This window comes from Gastrolobium bilobum, unplaced genomic scaffold (genome assembly GCF_033153095.1).
Source record: "Gastrolobium bilobum isolate Gb01-03AN ecotype WA unplaced genomic scaffold, APGP_CSIRO_Gbil_v1 utg33789, whole genome shotgun sequence".
Lineage (NCBI taxonomy): Eukaryota > Viridiplantae > Streptophyta > Magnoliopsida > Fabales > Fabaceae > Gastrolobium > Gastrolobium bilobum.
In genome coordinates, this window is record NW_026895435.1 from 88594 (window position 1) to 114046 (window position 25453).

The 25453-nt window shown below is 36.5% G+C and overlaps 1 protein-coding gene across 1 annotated transcript; it reads right to left on the reverse strand.

Moving 5' to 3' along the window:
• Window positions 1-531: 531 nt before the first annotated feature.
• LOC133311091 (aspartic proteinase CDR1-like) lies at window positions 532-1833 on the reverse strand. The gene has a single exon (XM_061512111.1). The coding sequence runs from the start codon at window positions 1831-1833 to the stop codon at window positions 532-534; it is 1302 nt and encodes a 433-aa protein (XP_061368095.1).
• Between the last annotated feature and the right edge of the window lie 23620 nt (window positions 1834-25453).

A 25453-nucleotide genomic window follows, 5' to 3' on the forward strand; every position in this document is an offset into this window, starting at 1 on the left:
CTGTTGCTTGTTGCTGAGAAACAATTAATCTCCTTGCACAAACAACAAAAAAACTTTTTTATTGTTTAGAGTAAATATTTTTTTTTGCTCTCTAACAAAAGATATAATTCTCACTTTAGTCTTTTAAAAAAAAAAATTAGTAAGTTGATTTTTATGAAATTCAAAATAGACCTATTTTAATTTTTTGAGGGACTAATGTGAATCTTTTCTGAATTTGTGAGGAACCACGATTCCAATTAAATGAGTTCACTTTAAATTTCATAGGAATAATTTTTTTTTGTAAGGGACTAAAGTGGAGATCATAATTTTTATTAGGAATAAAAAAAATATTTACTCAATTTTTTAAGTTTTGGTGGATCCTACAATGTGATATATGCTGGGAGAACCGAAACAATTAACCAAAAAAAAAAAAAAAAAAACTCACGAGCCATAGATTGAACAGAGCATAGAAGGTCGCAGACTATTATTACATATCACATCGTAAGGACAACTTTGTTATAAAGATTATTCATTCACATAAAACCACACAACTTAGTGTTCCTTGGTACAATCACTTGGCTTAAAAGACACAGTACCAGCCTCGAGATCATATCCTATTAAGAAGTTCATCTGAGCCAAGTTTCCATAAATAGCAATATCAGGGTCAGGAAGCATTGTGAAACATAGCACATCATCCTCCACCAATGAGAACGTATTCCAAGGTTGCAGCTTCACATCACATCCCTTGAAATGTGCTGTGATAATTGGAAGTCCCATATTGTCCCCATCATTTTTATAACAAAGGCTAAGTACACCATTGGGGTCTTCCACCCTTGGAACATGTATTAGTTTGTTCAAGGCTAATACCAAATCATCAAAAACATTTAATGGAAGATGTGTTAATGTTGTCCCAGAATCAATAATGATATTTCCCTCAATCTTCTGTGTGTCAATGTTATATGCAATTCTCTTGTTTCCTACACTAAAGCCCTCCAATGAAAGGTAGTAAAAGGTATCAATGTTCTTTGTTGCAATAGGAGTTGTAACCACTCCAGAGCCAGAAACCAAAGCATCATTACCGAAACTTATCTTGCTGGTGGAGTTAATAGATGAGGGTATTAAACAATAGGAGAATTTTTTGCTACCCAATTGAGAAATAAGTGAAAGCTTGCCACCACCAAGACCAATTATGCCAGATCCTGATTCATCAAAAGTGCCACTAGTATTATGTCCACATCCAAATACAATATTTGGAAATGAAACTGAATTGGTACCATTGCCTAATGTTAAAGTTTCAGTGGCAATGTTTCCAGCAGTGTGAGAACCATCCCCATAAGAATAACTATACACACATTTTGAATTGTGGCCACAAATTGGTTTTTCTAGTGCATTGCAAAAACTAGATTGGAATGGTATGTTATGGTATGATGAGGAATGAAGAGGATTAAAGAGTGGAAGAGTTTGGTTGTAACATTCTATGCATGGAAGACATTGTGTCCAAATTAGATCACTACCTGTATCAACTATTCCAATTACTTCAACAGGTGGAGTTCCAAGGGACATTTTCATGAGATACTCTCCACCACCAAGATTCATAGGGGCCTCTATTTTGCTTTTGCGGACTATGGTTGATTTGAAATGGTTGGCACGCTTCAATGAGCGTTTGAAAGCATCATGCAACCGATCAAAGTTGGTGATCGATGGATTGTAGAATGGTGATAAAGGCGAATCAAGGGGAATGAGATGAGTAGTATAACCACTAGCAGTGAATTCAGAGGGCCAGAAAATTAAGAGATGAAGGATGGCTAGAACATTGAAGGCTGAGTAAAGAGGTCGTAATTTGGGGAAGGCCATCTTTGACAATGAAGATGAAGGGGTGGTATAAAATGGTATTACATAGGCTGAATTTATAAAGATGAGAGCTATGTAACGGCCAAGGTAATTATGATTAGAATATCAAAGGTGTAATGTTACATATATTGATTGATATTAATTTTCAATCTTAATCTATTCCACTGCACTTTTAATTGATACCATATTCATATTATTAACTTACTCTCTTTTTTTTCTTATATCAATTTCAAGATAATATAAAGATATAAGATATATGATATATATATATATATATATATATATATATATATATATATATATATATATATATGGCTATAAGTAGATTTAAATAGTTCTAGTAGTAATTCATATTGTTATGAAGTAAGAGGTATCAGATAAGATAAGGGAAATTTGTAAGAGAGAAATCAAAGAATAAATTAGGAAGAAAACCAAAGAATGTGTATTGGGAAAAAAAATCTTATTTCATTAACAATCATAAACGAGGAAATAATTTAATATTTTATAACACATTTATATTTATATTTGAGAAGGTTATACTGTCTATTAGTTTAATCTTTCCACCCTTACTATCGTTTTTATGCCATTGGATACTTTTAAGCTCGCCCGCTACTTAAAAAAGAGAGAAAAGAAGTAGTAGAATTCAATGTTGAAATCCATTATTTAGATAGATTCGATGATGAAAATATTATACGAAAGATAAGAAAATTAAATTGATAGGGAATATAAGTTGGCTCCATTTGTATTTATATTTAGAGTTTAATTTTTCTCTATGACCGGAAATAAAGTTATTTTTGATAGAGAAAAATTAAGATGCAGAAATATAACTCACAATGTTTGAAGAGGGAATACAAATTTCATAAACTGACTCAAACTTAATATAAACCAGAAACTAAAACTGAAAAACATAACATTAAGAGACACATTACACCCAAATAAACTCTAACTTAATGACTTATTATACTACCCAAAACTGACCCATTATGATACCGTTAAGACTCATCAAACAACGTTAGTGCAGCACATGGCCGTTACATCAAACTTAAAAGACCATTGAATTTTCTAACGGACAAAAAACAAAGAGACTCTAACATTCCCTCCAAACTGATGTTCTTGAAAAAATCAGTTTACTCCAAATCCTTTGACTTTCTCCATGGAACATATGCCAAGTAATCCCCTGAGCTTTTGAAACGCAACATATTTGAGAGGCTTTGTAAACAAATCAGCAACTTGATCCTCACTTCTACAAAAAATAAGATCAATTATACCAGCCTTTGTAAGATCCCTTCAGAAATGATACTTCACATCTATATGCTTGCTTCTCCCATGTAAAATTGGATTCTTTGACAATTTAATTGCAGAATTATTGTCACAATAAATTAAAGTTGCTCCTTCTTGCTTGAAGTGAAGTTCTTCAAGAATTCTCCTTAGCCAAATGGCTTGGCATGCACAAGCTGTAGCAGCAACAAATTCAGCTTATGTGCTTGACAAAGTGACAATTGGTTGCTTCTTCGATGCCCAAGAAATAGCACCTGTACCAATCATAAAAACATAACCTGATGTGCTCTTCCTGTCATCTTGATCTCCTGCATAATCACTGTCAGTAAATCCCACTAAATCAGATTTTACACCCTTCTTGTAAAATATCCCGAAAGTTCTTGTTCCTTGCAAGTAGCGAAGGATTCTCTTGGCAGCCAACAAATGTATTTCTGTAGGATTTTCCATATACCTGCTAATTAAACTCACAGAATACATTATGTCTGGTCTTGTTGCAGTGAGATACATCAAACTTCCCACAATTTGTTTGTAGAAGGTGCTGTCAACCTTCTTTCCTCCATGATCTTTATGTAACTTCAAGCCACATTCAACTGGAGTGTGCACAGAATTACAATCCTTCATCTGAAACCTGTCTAGAATATCTTCCACATATTTATTTTGAGAAATAAAAATTCCATCACTTGATTGTGCTACACTTATGCCAAGAAAGTAATGCATCATACCAAGATCAGTCATTTCAAACTCATTCATCATAGACTTTTTAAATTCTTCAAACATAACATCACAATTTCCAGTGAATATAAGATCATCTACATATAAGCAAACAATAAGCATTTTTCCTTCATCACCAATCTTAACAAAGAGTGTATGCTCATAAGGACACTTTATAAAACCAGCCTTAAGAAAATAAGACTCAATGCGACTATACCAAGCTTGAGGGGCTTGTTTTAGTCCATAAAGTGCCTTTTTCAATTTGTAAACCTTATGCTCATTTCCAACTTTCTCATAACCAGGGGGTTGTTCAATAAATATTTGTTCCTTTAAGTACCCATGCAAGAATGCTGATTTGACATCTAGCTGGTAAATAGGCCAAGAATTTTGTGCAGCCAATGCAACCACCAACCTGATTGTATCATGTCTCGCAACAGGAGAAAAAACTTTTGTATAATCAATCCCATATTGTTGCTTGTACCCCTTGACAACCAAGCGTGCTTTGTGCTTGTCAATTTCACCGTTTTCCTTTAACTTTGTTTTAAACACCCACTTCACACCAATGATTTTGTGTCCATTTGGAAGATCAGTTAACTCCCAAGTATCATTCCTCTCAATTGCATCAATTTCAGCATCCATTGCTTTTCGCCATTTTTCTTCTTTGACAGCACTCTCAAAAGTCACGGGATCACATTCTGAAAACAAAGCAAAGTGAGTAATTGGATCTTCAATTCCAGTTACCTCATAATCTTCCATCCAAGTAGGCCTTCTTCTAACACAACGAAGAGATTGAGTTTCTTCTTCGTTAACTCCAACTACTGTTGGTGAGGATTGACTAGCTGAAGAAGTTGCAATGGACGAATTTTCAGGCATACTAGATGCTAAAATTTGCTCTTGTTCAGAATCAATATCACAAGGAACTTCGGTAGGCTGCTGCATATTCCAATCCCAAGTGTTTTCTTCATCAAAAACAACATCCCTGCTAACCACAATTTTTTTCGTCAGTGGATTAAATAATTTATATGCTTTAGATGTATCACTTACACCTAGAAAGACACATTTTTCAGCCTTGTCATCAAGTTTTTTTCTTTTCTGTTCCGGGACATGAGCATATGCGATGCATCCAAAAATTCTAAAGTGATCCACATTTGGTTTTCTCCCACTCCAAGCCTCTTCTGGCGTCATATTTCGAACTACAAAGGTTGGACTTCTGTTCAAGACATGAATACACCAGTTTACTGCTTCTGGCCAAAACGTCTTTGGAACTCTTCCTCTTACCAACAAGCTTCTAACCATGTTGAGGATGGTTCTATTCTTCCTCTCTGATACACCATTTTGTTGTGGTGTATACGCAGTTGTAAGCTCTTTTCGGATGCCATGTTCTTCACAAAAAGCTTCAAATTCTTTTGAGCAATATTCACCACCACGATCTGTGCGAAGTGTCTGAATCATCCTTCCTGTCTCATTCTCCACACGAGCTTTGAAATTTTTAAATGTAGAGAAAGCTTCTGACTTTTCCTGTAAAAAATAAACCCACGTTTTTCTAGAAAAATCATCAATGAAGGTAATTAAATATTTTTTACCTCCATTAGAAATTGGATTTATTGGACCACAAATGTCTGAATGCACCAATCGCAAAATTCCCTTTGCTCTCCATGAGTTCCCTTTTGCAAATTCAGAATGATGTTGTTTGCTAACAACACATTCTTCACATACTAAGGAATGAGGAATTGTGATTTGAGGGAGGCCTGTCACCATATTTTTCTGTTGGAGCGTCTTCAACCCACCAAAGCTCAAATGGCCATAGCGAAAATGCCACAACCATGAAGGATCTTTCATTTTAGCCATTAAACTAGATTGGATTCCTTCAATCTTTAATGGAAACAATCTGTTTGAACTCATCTGAATAACAGCAATAGCACCTCTAACAGAATCATATATTTCACAAACACCATTTTTAATAGTGATCACATAACCCTTTTCTTGTAATTGGCCAGCACTCAATAAATTACTTTTCAAATCAGGAACATACAATACATTAGATATTGTTTCCACAAAACCATTCTTGGTTTTTATTTTAATGTCACCTTTTCCCATTACTTTCACAGTAGAATGATCACCAAAACTCACAGTAGATTGAAAATTTTCATTCAGATGAGAGAAAGAAGACTTACTACCACTCATGTGGTTGCTACAGCCAGTATCCACATACCAAACATCTGGCTCAATTTGCTTTTCATCTTTAGCAACCATCAATAAGGTTTCACCTTCCTCCTTTTCTGCAAAGTTTGAACTTTCTCCTTTTTCTTTGCTATTTGGCAGCTTAGTATAACATTCAGATTGATAATGACCAAATTTATGACACCTGAAACATTCTACCTTGGATTTATCAGGGGCTCCTCCTCTGCCTCTGCCTTGAAATTGATCATTATTGGCTCTGAAATTAGTGGACCTTCCTCTGCCTCTGCCTCTGTCTCTACCTCTGCCTCTACCCCTTCCTTGAAAATTGTTGGAACGAGTATCGGTAGAAGCCTTTAATGCTTTCTCATCTGTGTCTTCCTGTTTGAACTTCTGTTCATGCACCACCAATGAGCTCTGCAATTCATCAAGTGACAAATCATCTATATCTTTAGATTCTTCTATAGCACAAACAACAAAGTTAAATTTTGCTGTTAATGATCGAAGAATTTTTTCTATGACAGTTATTTCTTCTGTCCTGCCTCCATGAATTCGCATTTTATTGACAATGGTCATCACGCGAGAGAAATAATCTGCAATTGATTCTCCCGACTTCATTCGAAGTGTTTCGAATTCCGAGCGTAAAGCTTGAAGCTGCTGCCTCTTTGCTCTTGCAGAGCCTTGATACTTCTTTTTCATGGAGTCCCAAATATCCTTAGAAGTTTCTTTGGAAAGAATGGTTTCCAAGATAGAACGGTCAATGGCCTGGAAGAGATAATTCTTCGCCTTCAAATCCTTCAACTTTACTGCTTCATGAGCTGCTCGTTGTGCTGCTGTCAACTGAGCTCCTTCTGCTAGTGCTGGTTCAACAACACCATTGGTAACTACATCCCAATATTCCTTGGATCGAAGGAAATTCTCCATCAACATGCTCCAATGATCATAATGACCATCGAAACGTGGAATGGCTGCTTGCACAAAATTAGAATATGTGGCCATGACTCTTCACTTTTTTTTTCACAACTCAATTCCCTCACGTGTTTAACTCTCAACCTGGCTCTTGATACCACTGATAGAGAAAAATTAAGATGCAGAAATATAACTCACAATGTTTGAAGAGGGAATACAAATTTCATAAACTGACTCAAACTTAATATAAACCAGAAACTAAAACTGAAAAACATAACATTAAGAGACACATTACACCCAAATAAACTCTAACTTAATGACTCATTATACTACCCAAAACTGACCCATTATGATACCGTTAAGACTCATCAAACAACTTTAGTGCAGCACATGGCCGTTACATCAAACTTAAAAGACCATTGAATTTTCTAACGGACAAAAAACAAAGAGACTCTAACAATTTTTGGTGAAACTAAAAAAGACGTCGTTTTGAAGTTTGCCTTTAAATCACTAACCCTTTTATGCTTCTTCGTTTTTTTATCATTTACCCCATTATATCTTTTTTTTCATCCAAATCCCACATTAACAATGTTAAAATTTTTAATCAATATGTCTATTCTATTCATCTTATAAAAATTCTAAACAAGGATTTTTTAACATGTGATGGAGAATCTAGACGGTTTCTTTACCTCGATTTTCGTGGCAAATGTCGATATACATAAAACATAAATGATGCGCATTGTTCTTATTGTTGTACGTAGCCTTGTAGGATCTAATAATTGTCAAGTTTCTTTTTGTTGTTGAAAAATCAGCCACAGTTTTGGCATGTGAATGGCTGTTTTGCTGTTTAGTCATGGATTGCAATAGGTGGGTTGTTTTCCATTTTTCTTAATTAGGCATTTTCTTATAGTAGCTATTCTAAGAAAATCTGAGAACACTAGTAGTGAAAATAAACTCATATAAATAATCTTGTAATACAAATATTATGATTGATTTCATACTATGTAATTAACTCTCATTGGGATATTGAGGTTATACTTTGCAAGCACTTTCAATTTTTTGCAATTTCAGACCCACTCTGGAGATCTTTGCTCAATTTGTTCACCACTTGAATATTCATAGTGAGTTTTATTATATTAATAAAAAAATCTCTATTAGAAAAATAGCGATCTACAGCTGACATTTTATTTTTGAAAAAAAAAAAACATAAGTCATTTACCCATAAGTATCGATAATAATATTGGTAATGGATCTCTTGTTTTAATGTAGTCATAGAAGATGGTCGGGTTGAGTTGTGCTGCATGAAGATGGCCGAGTTGGCGAGACCTTTGCTGACTCTTAAGCAGAATTATCTTGGCTCTTTGAATGAGGCTTCCGCATCCAGGGAGGAGAAGGCCAAGACGTATGCCGAGCTTATGAAGGTGAAGAACGATTTGACCTCTCTAATGGAGAGTATGACCAAACTCCTGCCAAGCTGGTAAAGGTCAAGGCAGATTTCGGAAAGTTTCGAGACGAGCAAGCTGCTGAAGCCGTCAGGATGAAGGACTTTCGGATTATGTATGAAAGAATGGAGGAGAGGGTGAAGGAAGCTGAGGGTAATGCCCAGCTTTACCGGGGTGAACTTGAGAAGTCGGTCACCGGCTCCTTCTATAATGCCCTTAACCAACTCCAAGTACTTAATCTGAATGTGTTTTTAAATATATATGGCTTAAATGCTCGTGCATATGCCAGCAATGGTCAAATCATTCCACCTGTTGCTACCTCTCCCTCTGGTGTCTCGGTACTCAATCTGAGAGAGAACGTGCTGCCGTTGAGGATGGGGAAGAGGCAGCCAACCAATCTGCTAAGGAGATCGCGGTGTCTGAAAAGCCTCCGGCTGGCAAAACTCAATGAAGGTCCGGGATGTCGGTTACCTTTGTAATTTCTATTTGGGGCCTTTGAGCCCCCTTTTAACTTATTTTGAATATTGTCGGTTTTACTCCGGTTTAAATTTGCTCTTTGAGCCTATCTCATATTCCGCTTTATGATTTGACGTCTTGCATTTCTTACTTCCCGAATTTACCATAGATGCATTTATCTAGGTATTTGATTTTTCAATTCGGCATGTTCTCCCGAAGCCTTCAGTCCATTTTCGTAAAAGTTTAGCTCGTCTTTGCCTTTTTTGACAAATGGGCTTCTACCTTTACTATCTAAGTTTATAACTTAGGCAATTTTTGCGTATTTCAAATATTGTCTGAGTTGCCTCATCCTGGTTGAGTTACAACTTAGGTTGATTTTGCTTTTTTAACCCGTGCTTTTCCGAGTTATGCGTTTAAACTTTATCCGAGTTTTACCCCATATTGACTGGTGATTTTTTCAACTCAGATAAATTTACTAAACCCGTGCATTTTACGAGTTTTATATTCTTGACCTGGCCGAGGACAAAGCATTGTACGAATTCTGCTTTCTGTCATTCTCCATGACGCATGTTTGTTTTGACTTAACCGTTTAGTCAAGCTTGTATTAATAATGGATCTTGTCTTTACTGACTTTACCATTTGCTATAATTTGAATTTTGTAATTCAACTATATCTAAGATAAAGACAACACTGTCACCTGTCCCTTTTGGTTCTTAGACCGAAATAAGGAGCATTTTGACTTGATCAGAGTCACTATGACAAATTGTGCTTGTATCTCGGATTTCGTATTGATGCATCAAAAATAGACAAGGACAAATCTTTTAAAAAGAAAAATTCCTCATTTATTGATATCAAATTGTTTACTACATGAATTTGCCGGCTTATTCAGCTTTAGTCAAATCCCCAATAGAGGAAAAAACTTCATCTAGGAAACTTTAAATAAATTGAAATATTGCAATATTTAGAAGGCGGATTCCAGATTTAGATGTAATATATTTTCAGCTTATCCGCATTCCAGGTCCGCTTAATTTCTTTGCCTTCCACTGTTTCTAGGATATAGGCTCCCTTTTTGAGCTTTTCTCTAACTCGGTATGGTCCTTCCCAGTTTGCAGCTAACTTCCCATCTCTGGCATTTTTATTTCCAATATCCGCTCTTCTGAGTACCAATTCATTTTTCTCAAAGATTCTTGGCCTCACTTTTTTGTTATATCTGACTGCCATCTGTCGCTTGGCCATCATATCCTGGCAGTGAGCTGCAACCCGAGCTTCGTCAGCAAGGTTTAACTCGGCAGTGAGCAACTTGTTGTTCTGCTGCTCGCCTTGCTCGTTACTATTCATCTTCCTCCAAGAAGGTTCTCCGATTTCCACCGGGGTCATGGCTTCACAGTCATATGTCAGTCGAAAAAGGGTTTCCACTGTTGCAGTTTGGGTACTCATTCTGTATCCCCAAAGGACAAAGTATAGCCGCTGAACCCAGCTTTCTTCGGCATCAAACTTTCATTTTTTAAGACCGTCCACAATTATCTTGTTTGCTGCTTCAGCTTGCCCATTCGACTGTGGGTGCTCCACAGATGCAAAGCGATGAATTGTAAGTCTTTCATCAATTGTTGGAACCTTTTATCAGCAAACTGCGTTCCATTATCAGTTACCACCTCGGCCAGTACCCCAAACCTGGAGACAATATTCCGTTCAAAGAACCTTTGTACTCTAGCCGAGGTGATGGTGGTGACCGATTCTGCTTCTATCCATTTTGTGAAGTAATCCACAGCTACAATCAACCACTTTAATTGTCCTTCAGCAGCTTTGAAGGGTCCCAGCAAATCCATTCCCCATTTGAAAAAGGGCCATGGAGCCGAGATATATCTCAGTTCTTCAGGTGGTGAAAGAAGTAGTTTGGCATGCTTCTGGCAACTGTCACATCTTTTGACATGTTCTTTAGAGTCTGCCTCCATAGTCGGCCAATAATAACCAGCTCGGAGGGCCTTTCTAGCCAGAGCTTTGCCTCCCACGTGATGTCCATTGATTCCTTCATGTATCTCAGCCATAACATATTCTGCTTCTTCCGAGTTTAAGAATTTCAGCATAGGGACATGCAACCCCTTTCTAAACAGCTGATCATTCACAATTGTGTATTGCGCTGCATCTCGGACCAGCTTCCTGGATTCCAGTCGATCCTCTGGCAACATTCCTTTCTCAAGGTATGCCACAATGGGTTGCCTCCAGTCATTTGCCGAGATGATGATCATCACGCAACTCGGCATAGTTATGCTTTGTTGTACCACGGTTCTGTGGTTGCCTGGATTTTTGGTACTTGCCAGTTTAGACAAGATATCAGCTCAGCAATTTTCCCCTCGAGGAATATGAGTAACTTGCACTTCATCAAAGTCGGCCATTATCTCTTGAACCTTGCTCAGGTATTTCATCAGTAGGGGACCTTTGGCCTAATAGTTTCCTTCTATCTGCGAAGTTACCAATTCTTAGTCACTGAAGATTTTCACCTTCTTAGCTCCGTGTTCTTTAGCCTGCATCAATCTGGTTATCAAAGCTTCGTACTCTGCTCTATTTTTCGAAGTTGGGAATCCCAAGTTCAAGGAGTGTTCTATTGTCACTCCTTCTGGGCTTTCGAGTATGATTCCAGCTCCACTTCCTTTATCGTTGGAGGATCCATCTACGTAGACCTTCCATGCATCCCCAGATTCGTTACGTTCCGGGTTCGCCGGTGTCAGTTCCATTATGAAGTCGGCCAGAGCTTGTGACTTGATGGCCTTTCGACTTTCATATACTATGTCATACTCACTGAGCTCAATTGCCCAGTTAGTCATTCTTCCTGCCAGGTCCGGCTTGTGTAACACCTGCCGTATAGGTTGATTAGTTCGAACTATTATTTGATGCCCCCTGGAAATATGGCCGCAATCTTCTAGTCGTGATCAGCAAAGCAAAGGCCACCTTTTCTAGTTTTTGATATATGACCTCTGCACCTTGCAAGGCTCTGGTGATGAAATAAATCGGCTCTTGGACTTTATCAGTTTCCTTGATCAGGACAACACTTATTGCCTCTTCCCCCACAGCCAGATATAGGATCAGAATATCTCCTGGTTCTGGCTTTGAAAGTACTGGTGGGGTTGCCAAACATTTCTTGACTTTATCAAACGCAGCTTAACATTCTGGATTCTAGCCTTCCCTTGCTTCCTTTTTTAACAATTTAAAGAAGGGGAGGGCATTTTCAGCAGATTTTGGCAAGAAACGGGTTAATGCAGCTAATCTACCAGTTAACTGTTGAACCTCCTTTTTATTCTGGGGTATCTTCATATCAAGTACTACTTTTCACTTGTCTGGGTTTGCTTCACTTCCTTTATGGGTTAACATGAAACCAAAAATTTACCAGCTGGGACTCCAAACGCACATTTTTACCGGGTTTAGACGGATGCGATACTTCCTGAGTTTCTGAAAAGTCTGTTCAAGATCCTGGACTTGATTTGTCATATCAAATGACTTTACAATCATATCGTTAATGTATACTTCTACATTTTTGCCCAGCTGATCTTCAAACACCTTATTCATCATCCTTTGATAAGTTACCCCTGAATTTTTAAGCCCAAACGACATCACATTGTAGCAGTAGTTGGTCTTTTCAGCAATAAAGACGGTTTTTTCTTGATCTCCTGAGTACATTGGAATCTGGTTGTAACCAGAATATGCATCCATGAAAGACAGCACTTGAAATCTAGCCGAGTTGTCTACCAGCTGGTCTATGTTAGGCATAGGGTTGGTGTCTTTTCGGCAGACCTTGTTCAAGTCCGTATAATCAGTATAGACTCTCCACCTCCCGTTTGGTTTTTTCACCATCACCACATTCGCAAGCCACGTTGTGTACTGTATTTCCCGAATGAATCCAGCATCCAGCAACTCCTTCACGTGTTCTTCCAGGACTTGCTTCCTTTCTGGTCCCAACTTCCTTTTCTTTTGAGAAACCGGTGTGGATCCGGGGTAAACTGTCAGCTTGTGGCAGCAGAAGGCAGGATCTCTCCCTGGGATCTCTGATGACTTCCAAGCAAATACATCTGTATTGATTTTGAGGAACACTGCTAACTCTTGTTTGATCCGAGGATCTATAGACTTATTAATTCGGGTAAATTGACCAGGTTCCTTCCCCAATGCAAGATCTTCTAATTCTCCATCAGGATCAGGCCTCGAGATTATTTCTTCTCTCATGTCCAGTTCAACCACGTTAATGGGCTTCCTCGAATGGTGAGGAATTGTCTCCCTGCCGAGTTTGTCCCCCGGATGAATCCGAGGAGGACTCAAATGCCCGCCTTCATTTTCTTTGACTGTGTCAAAATAACATCCCTTGGATTCCTTTTGATCTCCACAAATAGTAATTATTTCATTTTTACTGCTTACCATTTTTATTTTCTGATGATTCGTGGAAACTAGCATGTCCCATAGTGTATGGTTGGTCTTCCCAGAATTATATTATATTCTGATGGGAAATCAGCCACTATGAATCTCACCCGTTTTGATCTGAAGCTTCTTTTGTTCCTAAGGTCAACCTGAGGTCTATGTAGCCTTTAGGAGGTGTATGCTCTCCATTAAAAGCTATCAAGGTCGTTTTGCAAGGTTTGAGGTCCTCCTCATCCAGGTTCATCTTCTTGAAAGCATCCCATAATATGATGTCGGCACTACTTCCTGCATCGAAGAAAATCTTCTTAACCCGGCAATTTACCAAGGTTCCAGCAATGACTAATCCGGTTACGTGTCCTGGCAGCATGCCATGCATGTCTTCTTTTGTGAAATACAAGAGAGGAGAATCTGGTTTGCTTAGGTCTTCCTTGAATTTAGGACGATCTCGAATAGAGAGGACCTCTTTCAAATAATTTCTTCTGGCACTTACAGTGTCTCCTCCTCCTCCAAGGGCTCCACTAATTACATTGCAGTCAAATTCCACTTCCGGGAACTCATCCTGGTTGGAATCATCTTTGTGGTTCCTTTCATCCTTGCTTTTCTTTTCAAGAACCGGGCTTTTACTTCTCTTTCTGTTTCCCGATTTCCTTTTGTTATTCTTGGAACCCTGGGTTTTGATCACATACTGGCGTAACCTTCCATCTCTAACGAATTTCTCCACAGCATGCCGAGGTCTTTCTACCTTCTTCATCTCCGTCATTGCCACTTCCCTCCAAATTTGAGAGCGTGGTTCATTCAACGGTGTGTACTTCTCATATGTTCCCCACTCAATCTCGGCCATCCGGGATTCTGGCCCTAGACTCTTTATTCTTATTATCAAATCGTTCTTTTCCTTTCGGGGCCGGGCTTCTCCTTCTCGGGCTAATTCTTTTACCCTCTTCAGATTGCGCATTTGCAATCTCCATTTGTTCGAGTTCGAGCTACTTCTTCGAACGGGTTCTGAATTCTTTCAACGTCCTCACTAGGTCCTTATAAATCGACTTGGCTAGCCTGGATGCACCATCCAAACCAGCCACAATGAGATGTACGTGGACATTTTCTTGTAAACCTAACACCTGCAATGCAGCGTCCTTGAACCGATTGAGGTATCTCTAGAGGGTTTCTCCAGGTTGTTGACGTATCTTTCCCAGTGCGAACTCGGACTTTGGATGTTTTTTGCTGGTTGCAAAGTTTAAGAGGAACTTTTGTCCAAATTCCTCAAAAGATCCGATGGAATTAGCAGGAAGGGTTGAAAACCATGCCTGCGCTGTCCCAGTTAGGGTTATGGAAAATATCTGGGATATGAAGGGTTCATCAATTCCTCGGATATACATGTCCGTATCCAATGCATCTATGTGGACCTATGGATCCTGACTTCCATCGTACTTTGGCAATCGTGCCGAGTCAAAATCCTCTCGGAAAAGAGCGTTCAATAGTTCACCAGTGAAAGGGCTGTTGTTATACTGCCCTCTGTTGTACTTCCTTCTGTACCCACCGGGTTCCAAGCTCCCTCTGATGATCTGTGCATTTTGGTTGGGGTGGATTCCATCCCGGTCTCTTTTCCCATTAGCTTCTGCTAAAGCGTTTTGAGTCAAGACCTACACAACGGCATTTTGACCATCCACTATCTGATTTACCAAGTTCGGATTCACCGTGTTCACCGGATTAGGCCTTTCACAGTTTTCCTCCTCAGTAACCTGGTTCTGATGAACCAAGTTGCGATTTCCTTCCTGGCCATTGGCATTCTGGCCTTCGTTTCCCCTCGCCCCTGGTCCAGTTACCCCCATTATCGCTGTTCCAGGTCTCTCATTCCCCTGGTGTTCTCCTCCCGTATCACTTGGAAGTCTTGTTACCGTTGGAGGTTACTACGATTCTCCATCTCTGTCATTCGCTGCATAATTGCAGCAAGCGTATTCTGAGCCAGCCGAGAGTCTGGATCCGCCGATTGAGCAACACACGCGGCAAAATCCCCAGGATGCTGGGGAGGGTTATTCTTTACTGGAACCGCACCCCGATCATGACGCGCTGGAGTGGAAGCGGTGTCCGAGACATATTCACTGACATGGACATGATCATAGTCCACATCATTTCCTAGCTGGTGTTGAGGCTGATTTACCTCTTCCAGAACCGGATCCAGCGGTTGATTCTGATTTCGGGGTGGCTACTGGCTACTACTCCTTGTTTGGATTGCCATCCTTCGTCAGATTGGTGGGAACTTCAAATTTAGAGAAGAATTCCCCACAGACAGTACCAATGTTCTGTCCTTGGGACAGAGATGTCCAGCCCAATAGGCGGGTATGTTTCTGTTGGATCTAGTGCCCTCTCCAAGATATCTATGAAGGAGATACCCTTGAGTCAAGCAGATCACTATGCACAGAATACTATAACGGTGTTAGCCAATGGGGTGTGTATGTGCGCACAGAGACAACATAACAGTAAGAGAGAGAGCGTAACGTACCCTTAGGGTTTACCTTGTATTTATAGAGGTTACCTGTGGGTAGTGTGGATGGGCCTTTGGTGCCTCTGATAAGGGCCCAGGCCTGCTTGCTATGCTGTCATATTAGGATTAGTATCCTTGATGAATATCTATCCATGATTATTACTGATTCAGATCTTGGATTGCCCCTTGTTGGGCCTATCACTTAATGGGCCTCTTATATGGGTCCATAACACATAAGTTGTACAATTTTCAGACTCTTATATCAATCTCTTTTATGCAAGTGCACATTATTATCAAATAGTAAAGGATTTATGAGTCCAAATATCGTTATCACAGATAAAAATAATGAAGTTCATATCAATATGAAACGATAAAAGTGACAACTTTATGATTTAAAGAACCGAAAGGATTATACTAATTAAGACTAACTACTAAGCTAAGACTACTAAATAAAAGTAAAAGCGCATTGAGAAAAGTAAATTTAAATATCAAAAGTAGATTGGAGTCAACTTTTTCAATATTATAACTAATAGCAAAATGTTGGAACAATATTATAATTAACAATCCTCAACTACTAACTAGAACATGTGATTTTATGCAGGGACAACACTCGTCAACCATACATGTATAATCCACAATTAACACCTATATGTCTATATAAGACTAGTTATTGAACTCGATTAAGAGCAAGTTTAATGTGGTTACGTGGTATGAACCATGTTTGTATCCACAACTTAACGAGATTTATTTAATCTAATTAATCCACATTGCCTAATAAGGTTTTGGATTCACCTATATGTCTATAGTTTAAATCCTAAGACACTTTCCCACTCCTTATTAGTAACTTAACAAGATTAAAAATAAAGAACTTTATTAAACAACTAATTGAAAATAACCAAAGTAGAGTTTTAACATTCATGGCTTCATTACAATACGAGTAATCTATCACCCAATTATAGAAAATTTATCTGATACTTAAAAGAAAAGACATATAAAAGAGAGAAGAAAGACTCGTTGAAACACAAATAAAAATTTCAATGGGGAATACACATAAAACTAAGTTATTTTTATGATAAAATTGAAGGTATATCATCAGAAACGCGGAAGCGCATCGTACCGATGCGATGAAGAATAAAGACACTGCTTTGATTACCTGGGGTGAAGTAGCGAGCGTTACAATTTCTCACGTTCAGTTTTACTTCTCAAGCCTCCCGATCTTGCAGCAACGCACCATTAACGGTTGCAATTCTGCTCTACGGTTGATCTTCCAGGCTATGACTCAAGGCGATCACGGAGTCATGTGGGCAACCGTTCAGATGATGAACGTCTTCCTCTTTGGTGTGTTTCTGATGTCTGTAACCCTTGGAGGCACAAGAGAGAAAAGAGAGTTAATATACCATGCTCAATCCAAAACTAACCCTAAGCTTCATGGGTTAAAATTAGACTTTGGGCCCACTCTCACTAAAGCTATTGGACTTAAGTGGAAAGAGCATACTAAACCCAACAATCTCTCACTTGCTCTTTTGGACATAAACTTGAGTTCATAAACCCAAGACTATGTACCCCATAAGCCATCATCATCTGATTATTCAACTCATCCCTTGTCTCAAGCTAGCCTGGGGATCTACCATATATCACTCATCAAGGCTCCTGATAATCTTTGAAAGATTATCTAATTCGGCGTTACTCCACTAAAAGCCCGAACGTGAACTCCAAGATTAATTACCTTTATAACATGAATATGCATTGTCCCTCTGTAGAATGTCTATAATTGATTGACAAGTTTTCTGTAACTCAATCAATTATTTATTCCCTTGACTATGATAGTTTCTCTAATGGATTACATGCACTAGCCAGTGTCTTTAATATCCAAGTACTGAAACATATCAAGGGGACATATCCTACAAATTCCATGTTGTTTATTTCATAAATACAGATAATCAAATAATCTCACTCCTAAAATACCGAGTTATTGGCCGTCAATTGATCGAACCTCACCCGTTGGTAAATCAAAGAATGAAAACTATTTGATTACCTATTTATAATAAACTCAGGATTAAGAGCAATGACATAACTATAGCTAATTGGAGATTTGATACCTTATGACAGAAAACAACCTTAATCAAATCTCTCCTTGATCCTTTCAATGTGAATGTTAATTCACACCAATATTTTACAATGATTCGGACAAAACCATTTCATAAAATATTGCAGCCTAAATAAAGTGCCCAACTTTATTTAACGGCTGTGAATCCATTCATCAATTGTGAGAACCTATGATCATGTCCTCCATGAATGTATCCATATGATCATATACTCCACAATTTGATCCGGACCTTCATGTTTGTAAACATTGCGCAAAATAAATAAATAAAACCTTATTTATGAAATTCAGAAAATGATTTCATTGTTTCATTGTCTTACTCCAAGAGCACAATGAAACCAATAACTCCCACTTGCTTAATGCAAGTCTGGGATCCTCCTAAGACCCAAAGAAGTAACATGCCTCTTGAACACAAGTTCAGACAAACTCTTAGTAATTGGGTCTACAAGATCCACCTCTATTCCTATCCTAATTGAGTAAAACTCATAGCTCGAGGTTGATTTTCTTGAGTCAATATCCACTTGAAATAACTCAATTTGTGAAAACTCAGCTTTTCAAGACTCCCACTAGAATATACCAGCATATAATCTCTCGTCCTCCAAAGATACTTGAGTACATGCTTAACAATAATCTAGTATTCCTCTAGGTTCAAAATGGTACTGTCTCACTACTCTCACTGCGTGATAGATGTCTGGTTTAACGCCCAATATGATATGCATGAGTCTACCTTTGCCAAAGCATAAGATATCCTGCTCATACATTCTTTCTTCTGAGGAGTCTTTGGTTACTCCTTAGGAAGATGAAATCCACATCTGAGAATTTATAATTCTTCTCTTAGAATTCCCATGTTGAATTTTGGCAAGAGTTTTGTCAATGTAAGTAGCCTGAGGTGATGCCAACAACTTATTCTACCGATCTCATAAGAGTTTTAAACCAAGAATATAATTGGCTTCTCCAGTACTTCCATACCAAAACACTAACTTAGCCAACTCTTTATGCTTGATATTACCTCCAAGTTGTTTCCAATAAGGAGCATATCATGTACATAAAGTACCAGAAAAGCTATTGTCTTATGTTGGATCCTTTACATACAAATAGACATCATTCATCAAGCTTCTCTCAAAATCAAAATTTTGATAACCTGATCAAAGCTGATGTTCCAAGACCTGGATGCTTGCTTAATTCTATGAAATAGACTTTCACAACTTGCATACCATGTGTTCCTACCCATTTGCTATAAACCCTTTTGATTGTTGTATGTAGATATCCTGACATCCAACTCCCAAAATGAAATCTCATAATTGAGACTTATAGCAACTAAGAGAATCTGGATAGACTCAAGCATGGCGTCTGGCAAAAATTACCTCCAAGCTAGCTTTGAAGGTTTTTACCTTCCTGTCCATCCTTTCTTTGCCTTTTATGTCCACATGCACCTTATGGGTTTTACCCCTCTTGGTGTCTTTACTAGGATTGAATGGAGTTGAAATACAAGTATTTCACCTCATTGTTCATAGCTTGAGAAACACTTGATCAACAACATCTTCTAGTGCATTATCGTAACTAGCAGGATCAATGTCACTCAACAAGAGACAACTTGAGAGTTAACAAGGTTCTCTCCCACTACGAATGTACTGCACTAGACCTTGGGTATTTATAGGTAAAACAAAGAGTGAGTCAAATGGTGGATCTTCAATTTCTTGAGGATCCGCTTATTCTGGATATTGTTCCTCCACATGTTATACTAATATTTCTACTAGTTTCAGTTATATATTATCATGTTGAATTTCCAATTACGGTTCTCTTGTTTGTTCACCTAGAGATATATTTATCCCCTCTTGAACAATCAAGAGAACAGGGGATGAAGCTTCTAGAGATTCTGGAAATTCTTGATCTGAGATAAATCTCATCAAGAATAACCTTACTTAAGAGCTTATAATTTCTCATCTAGTCCTCCTTTAAGAAAATAATGTGAGTGCTCACGTAGATTATCTTGTCCTTAAGACTAAATAAGAAATCATCCCTAGTTCTCTTAGGGTAGCCAAAAGATATGTACTCTTCCATACAAGATTCCATCTTATTTGACCGCTATTGTAGGACGTGTGCCGTAGCACCCTAAATCCGAATATGGTTTGATATAGGCTTGCACCCTTTCCATAATTCTTTATGTGTCTTTACAACAAACTTTGACGGAACCAAGTTAAGAAGGTACATTTCCTTCTCTTAGGCATCTCCCTTGAACAACATTGGCAAAGATGAATAACTGAACATGATCTTCACCAAGTCTAAAATGTTTGATTTTTGCATACTGCAACTTCATTCAACTAACCCGTTCTTAGAGTTGACGGTTACGAAAACTATCCCCTCTTAAATCAGGTAAAACCTGAACTTACCAGCCAGGTAGCCAACATTTTAGTCAGACCAAAGTGTTTTGATTTGAACACCTACATGCTTTTCTGCCTCAGACTTAAACCTCTTGGAAATTTCTAAGAGCTTTAGACTTGGCGCACTTGGTTCATCTGTCCAAATCCAGAGTAAACATTCATATAATGAAGTACTCAACACCTCTTCTGGCCTGAACGCTAATTGGTCCACATACATTAGTATGTTCCAGTTTCAGTTGAATAGTTGCACAAATCTTTTTGGCTCCTTGTAGGATTGCTTGGCCATTTTACCTTCCAAAATAGGACTAACATATAGCTTTTAGTTAAAAGATTCTTGAACTTTCAGTCTCTCTTTTAACTAAAACATGTTTCCTACTTGAGGTAATGTGACTCAATCACAAAGGCCAAAGTTATGTTTCGTTTGAAACTTTTATTTCTTTGGTGAAAGCTCTTGTTCATCATCTTTTCCATTCAACACAATAAATTTAGGGGTATAGGACAAAGGTAATAAAGACTATTTAAACAATGTACCAGAACAAACAAGACGAAGATGAACTCCGAAATGTATTTGAGGAATCAATTGCATTGTCAAACGATGTTTTAATCAAAACAACTAACAATAATTGAATTTCTCTTGAAATCTGGAACAAATAAACATTCACCCAAAACCATAGTCTTATAAATAACTTGTCCTATTGCAAATGCAGACACAAGTTCCCATTTTCAAGTTTAAAACATCTATGTCCATTGCTGACAGGTATGCCATGTTTGAACTACTGCAAAGAGTAACAAACACAATCAGTTATTCCTGAATCAATAATTCATTCACTGATCAGGCCTTGATATGTCTATGTCTAGTTCTTTTCATCACCTCTGGGCAATTTTTGTTTCAGTGTCCCTTCAGTCTGCTCTTGAAGCACCTTCCTTGTGGCTTCTTCATAGCAACTGGTTTGACAACTGATCACCAAATTATTTTATTCTTTTTACCACCCTTGGGTTTCCCTTTGGATTTAACAGGACTTTTAGCATAACCTGTGACGACTGCATTCTGTCTAGGAGAGCTGCTAGACATAGCAAACATATTAAGAGTCCAAAGCATCTCTACTCCACTCTTAACCATGTGCATTTGCTTGTGCAAGTGTTTGGAAAGACTGACAAAAATATAATAGCAAACTACCATATTTGTCATTTTCCAATCTGAGTATTGCGTCCTTAGACACATCCTCTGCAAGCTGCTATGGCCCTTGTACTGTTAGGACAAATTTTAGCTTTCACGTTTTAGAACAATATCAAAAAATTATTTTCCACTTAGTTGGCACCATCTAGAGGTTTTTGACTCAAAATCATTTCTAAGATATTTTCTGAAAAACGTATAAAGCACACAATTACAAACAAATAATGCAATAAAAAAATGAAGTACAAGTAGATTCTCATAACTACTCTTGTTTATTGTTAACAATTCTTTATTTTATCTTTACAAGGCTTACGACGGGCAAGATACTTGTAAAAACTAAAATTGTTATTTGGGCCTTCGGTGCCATTATCAGAGCCTTGACGGGATGGTTAATAACTTTACCAAATTTGAATGTAATTAACCATTATTTAATTTCAAAATTTTCTTTAGTTTCTAAACATTAACGACTGTAAGAACCCGCACTGTTAATTAAAGAAGTTAATTAATCAATTATGTGAAATTAGGAAATAATTCCATAATTTGCATTCTTATTGGAAGGACCACCAATACGGGGATGTTAATAAATTTTTCCACTTTGTGCTATCTTTTCCCCTTTTTGTGTGCTTTATTTTTTCTGTACCATTTCTTTTTTTTCTTTCTCTCTCTATTGGAGAGAGAAAAAAAGAAAAAATAAAAAAATAAAAAAAAAACAATTTTTGCATAATTATTGGAAGTACCACAAATACGGGGATCAGAATAAATTTTTCCACTTTGTGCTATATTTTCCCCTTTTTGTGTGTTTTTATTTTTTCTCTACCATTTCTTTTCTTTTCTTTTCTTTCTCTCTATTGGAGAGAGAAAAAAATAAATAAATAAAAAATAAATAAATACAAGTGTTGCATTCTTATTGGAAGGACCACAAATACGGGGATCATAATAAATTTTTCCACTTTGTGCTATCTTTTTTCCTTTTTGTGTGCTTTATTTTTTCTGTACCATTTCTTTTTTTTTCTTTCTCTATCTATTGGAGAGAGAAAAAAAGAAAAAGAAAATAAATACAAGTCTTACATTCTTATTGGAAGGACCACAAATACGGGGATCATAATAAATTTTTTCACTTTGTGCTATCTCTTTCTCTTTTTGTTTGCTTTATTTTTCCGTACCATTTCTTTTTTTTTCTTTCTCTCTCTATTGAAGAGAAAAAATAAATAAATACAAGTGTTGCATTCTTATTGGAAGAACCACAAATACGGGGATCATAATAAATTTTTCCACTTTGTGCTATATTTCCCCTTTTTGTGTGTTTTTATTTTTTCTGCACCGGTTCTTTTTTTTTTTTTTCTTTTCTTTCTCTCTCTATAGGAGAGAGAAAAAAATAAAAATAAATAAACAAAAAATACAAGTGTTGCATTCTTATTGGAAGGACCACAAATACGGGGATCATAATAAATTTTTCCACTTTGTGCTATCTTTTCCCCTTTTTGTGTGCTTTATTTTTTTTTACCAATTTTTTTTCTTTCTCTCTCTATTGGAGAGAGAAAAATAGAAAAATAAAAAAAATAAATACAAGTGTTGTATTCTTATTGGAAGGACCACAAATACGAGGATCATAATAAGTTTTAATAAATTTTTCCACTTTGTGTTTTTTTTCCCTTTTTTGTGTGCTTTATTTTTCTGTACCATTTTTTTTCTTTTTTTTTCTTTCTCTCTCTATTGGAGAGAAAAAAAAAGAAAAAAAGAAAAGAAATACAAGTGTTGTATTCTTATTGGAAGGACCACAAATACGGGGATCATAATAAATTTTTTCACTTTGTGCTATCTTTTCCCCTTTTTGTGTGCTTTATTTTTCCTGTACCATTTCTTTTTTTTTCTTTCTCTCTCTATTGGACAAAGAAACTAAGAAAAAATAAGAAAAATAAAAAATAAATACAAGTGTTGCATTCTTATTGGAAGGACCACAAATACGGGGATCATAATAATTTTTTCTACTTTATGCTATCTTTTCCCCCTTTTTGTGTGCTTTATTTTTTCTGTACCATTTCTTTTCTCTTGTTTTTCTTTCTATCTCTATTGGAGAGAGAAAAAAAGAAAAAATAAAAGAAAAATAAATACAAGTGTTGCATTCTTATTAGAAGGACCACAAATACGGGTATCATAATAAATTTTTCCACTTTGTGCTATCTTTTCCCCTTTTTGTGTGCTTTATTTTTTCTGTACCATTTCTTTTCTTTTCTTTTTCTTTCTCTCTCTATTGGAGAGAAAAAAAATAATAATAAATACAAGTGTTGCATTCTTATTGGATGGACCACAAATACGGGGATGTTAATAAATTTTTCCACTTTGTGCTTTCTTTTCCCCTTTTTGTGTGCTTTATTTTTTCTGTACCATTTCTTTTTTTTTCTTTCTCTCTCTATAGGAGAGAGAAAAAAAGAAAAAAAGAAAAAATAAATAAATACAATTTTTGCGTTCTTATTAGAAGGACCACAAATTCGGGGATCATAATAAATTTTTCCACTTTGTGCTATCTTTTGCCCTTTTTGTGTGCTTTATTTTATTTTTACCAATTTTTTTTCTTTCTCTCTCTATTGGAGAGAAAAAAAAAGAAAAATAAAAAAAATAAATACAAGTGTTGCATTCTTATTGGAAGAACCACAAATACGAGGATCATAATAAGTTTTAATAAATTTTTCCACTTTGTGCTTTTTTTCCCCTTTTTGTGTGCTTTATTTTTTCTGTACCATTTTTTTTCTTTTTTTTTCTTTCTCCCTCTATTTGAGAGAGAAAAAAAGAAAAAAAGAAAGAAATACAAGTGTTGTATTCTTATTGGAAGGACCACAAATACGGGGATTATAATAAATTTTTCCACTTTGTACTATCTTTTCCCCTTTTTGTGTGCTTTATTTTTTCTCTACCATTTCTTTTTTTTTTCTTTCTCTCTCTATTGGACAAAGAAACTAAGAAAAATAAAGAAAAATAAAAAATAAATACAAGTGTTGCATTCTTATTGGAAGGACCACAAATACAGGGATCATAATAAATATTTCCACTTTGTGCTATCTTTTCCCCTTTTTGTGTGCTTTATTTTTTCTGTACCATTTCTTTTCTCTTGTTTTTCTTTCTATCTCTATTGGAGAGAGAAAAAAAAGAAAAAATAAAAGAAAAAATAAATATAAGTGTTGCATTCTTATTAGAAGGACCACAAATACGAGTATCATAATAAATTTTTCCCCTTTTAGTGTGCTTTATTTTTTCTGTACCATTTCTTTTCTTTTCTTTTTCTTTCTCTCTATTGGAGAGAGAAAAAAAGAAAAAAGAAATACAAGTGTTGCATTCTTATTGGAAGGACCACAAATACGAGGATCATAATAAATTTTTCCACTATGTGCTATCTTTTCCCCTTTTTGTGTGCTTTATTTTTTCTGTACCATTTCTTTTTTTTTTCTTTCTCTCTATTGGAGAGAGAAAAAAAGAAAAAATAGATAAATACAAGTGTTGCATTCTTATTGGAAGTACCACAAATATGGGATCATAATAAATTTTTCCACTTTTTGCTATATTTTCCCCTTTTTGTACCATTTCTTTTTTTCTCTCTCTCTATTGGAGAGAGAAAAAATAAATAAATAAATACAAGTGTTGCATTCTTATTGGAAGGACCACAAATACGGGGATCATAATAAATTTTTCCACTTTGTGCTATCGTTTCCCCTTTTTGTGTGCTTTATTTTTTCTGTACCATTTCTTTTCTCTTGTTTTTCTTTCTATCTCTATTGGAGAGAGAAAAAAAAGAAAAAATAAAAGAAAAAATAAATATAAGTGTTGCATTCTTATTAGAAGGACCACAAATACGAGTATCATAATAAATTTTTCCCCTTTTGGTGTGCTTTATTTTTTCTGTACCATTTCTTTTCTTTTCTTTTTCTTTCTCTCTCTATTGGAGAGAGAAAAAAAGAAAAAAGAAATACAAGTGTTGCATTCTTATTGGAAGGTCCACAAATACGAGGATCATAATAAATTTTTCCACTATGTGCTATCTTTTCCCCTTTTTGTGTGCTTTATTTTTTCTGTACCATTTCTTTTTTTTTCTTTCTCTCTATTGGAGAGAGAAAAAAA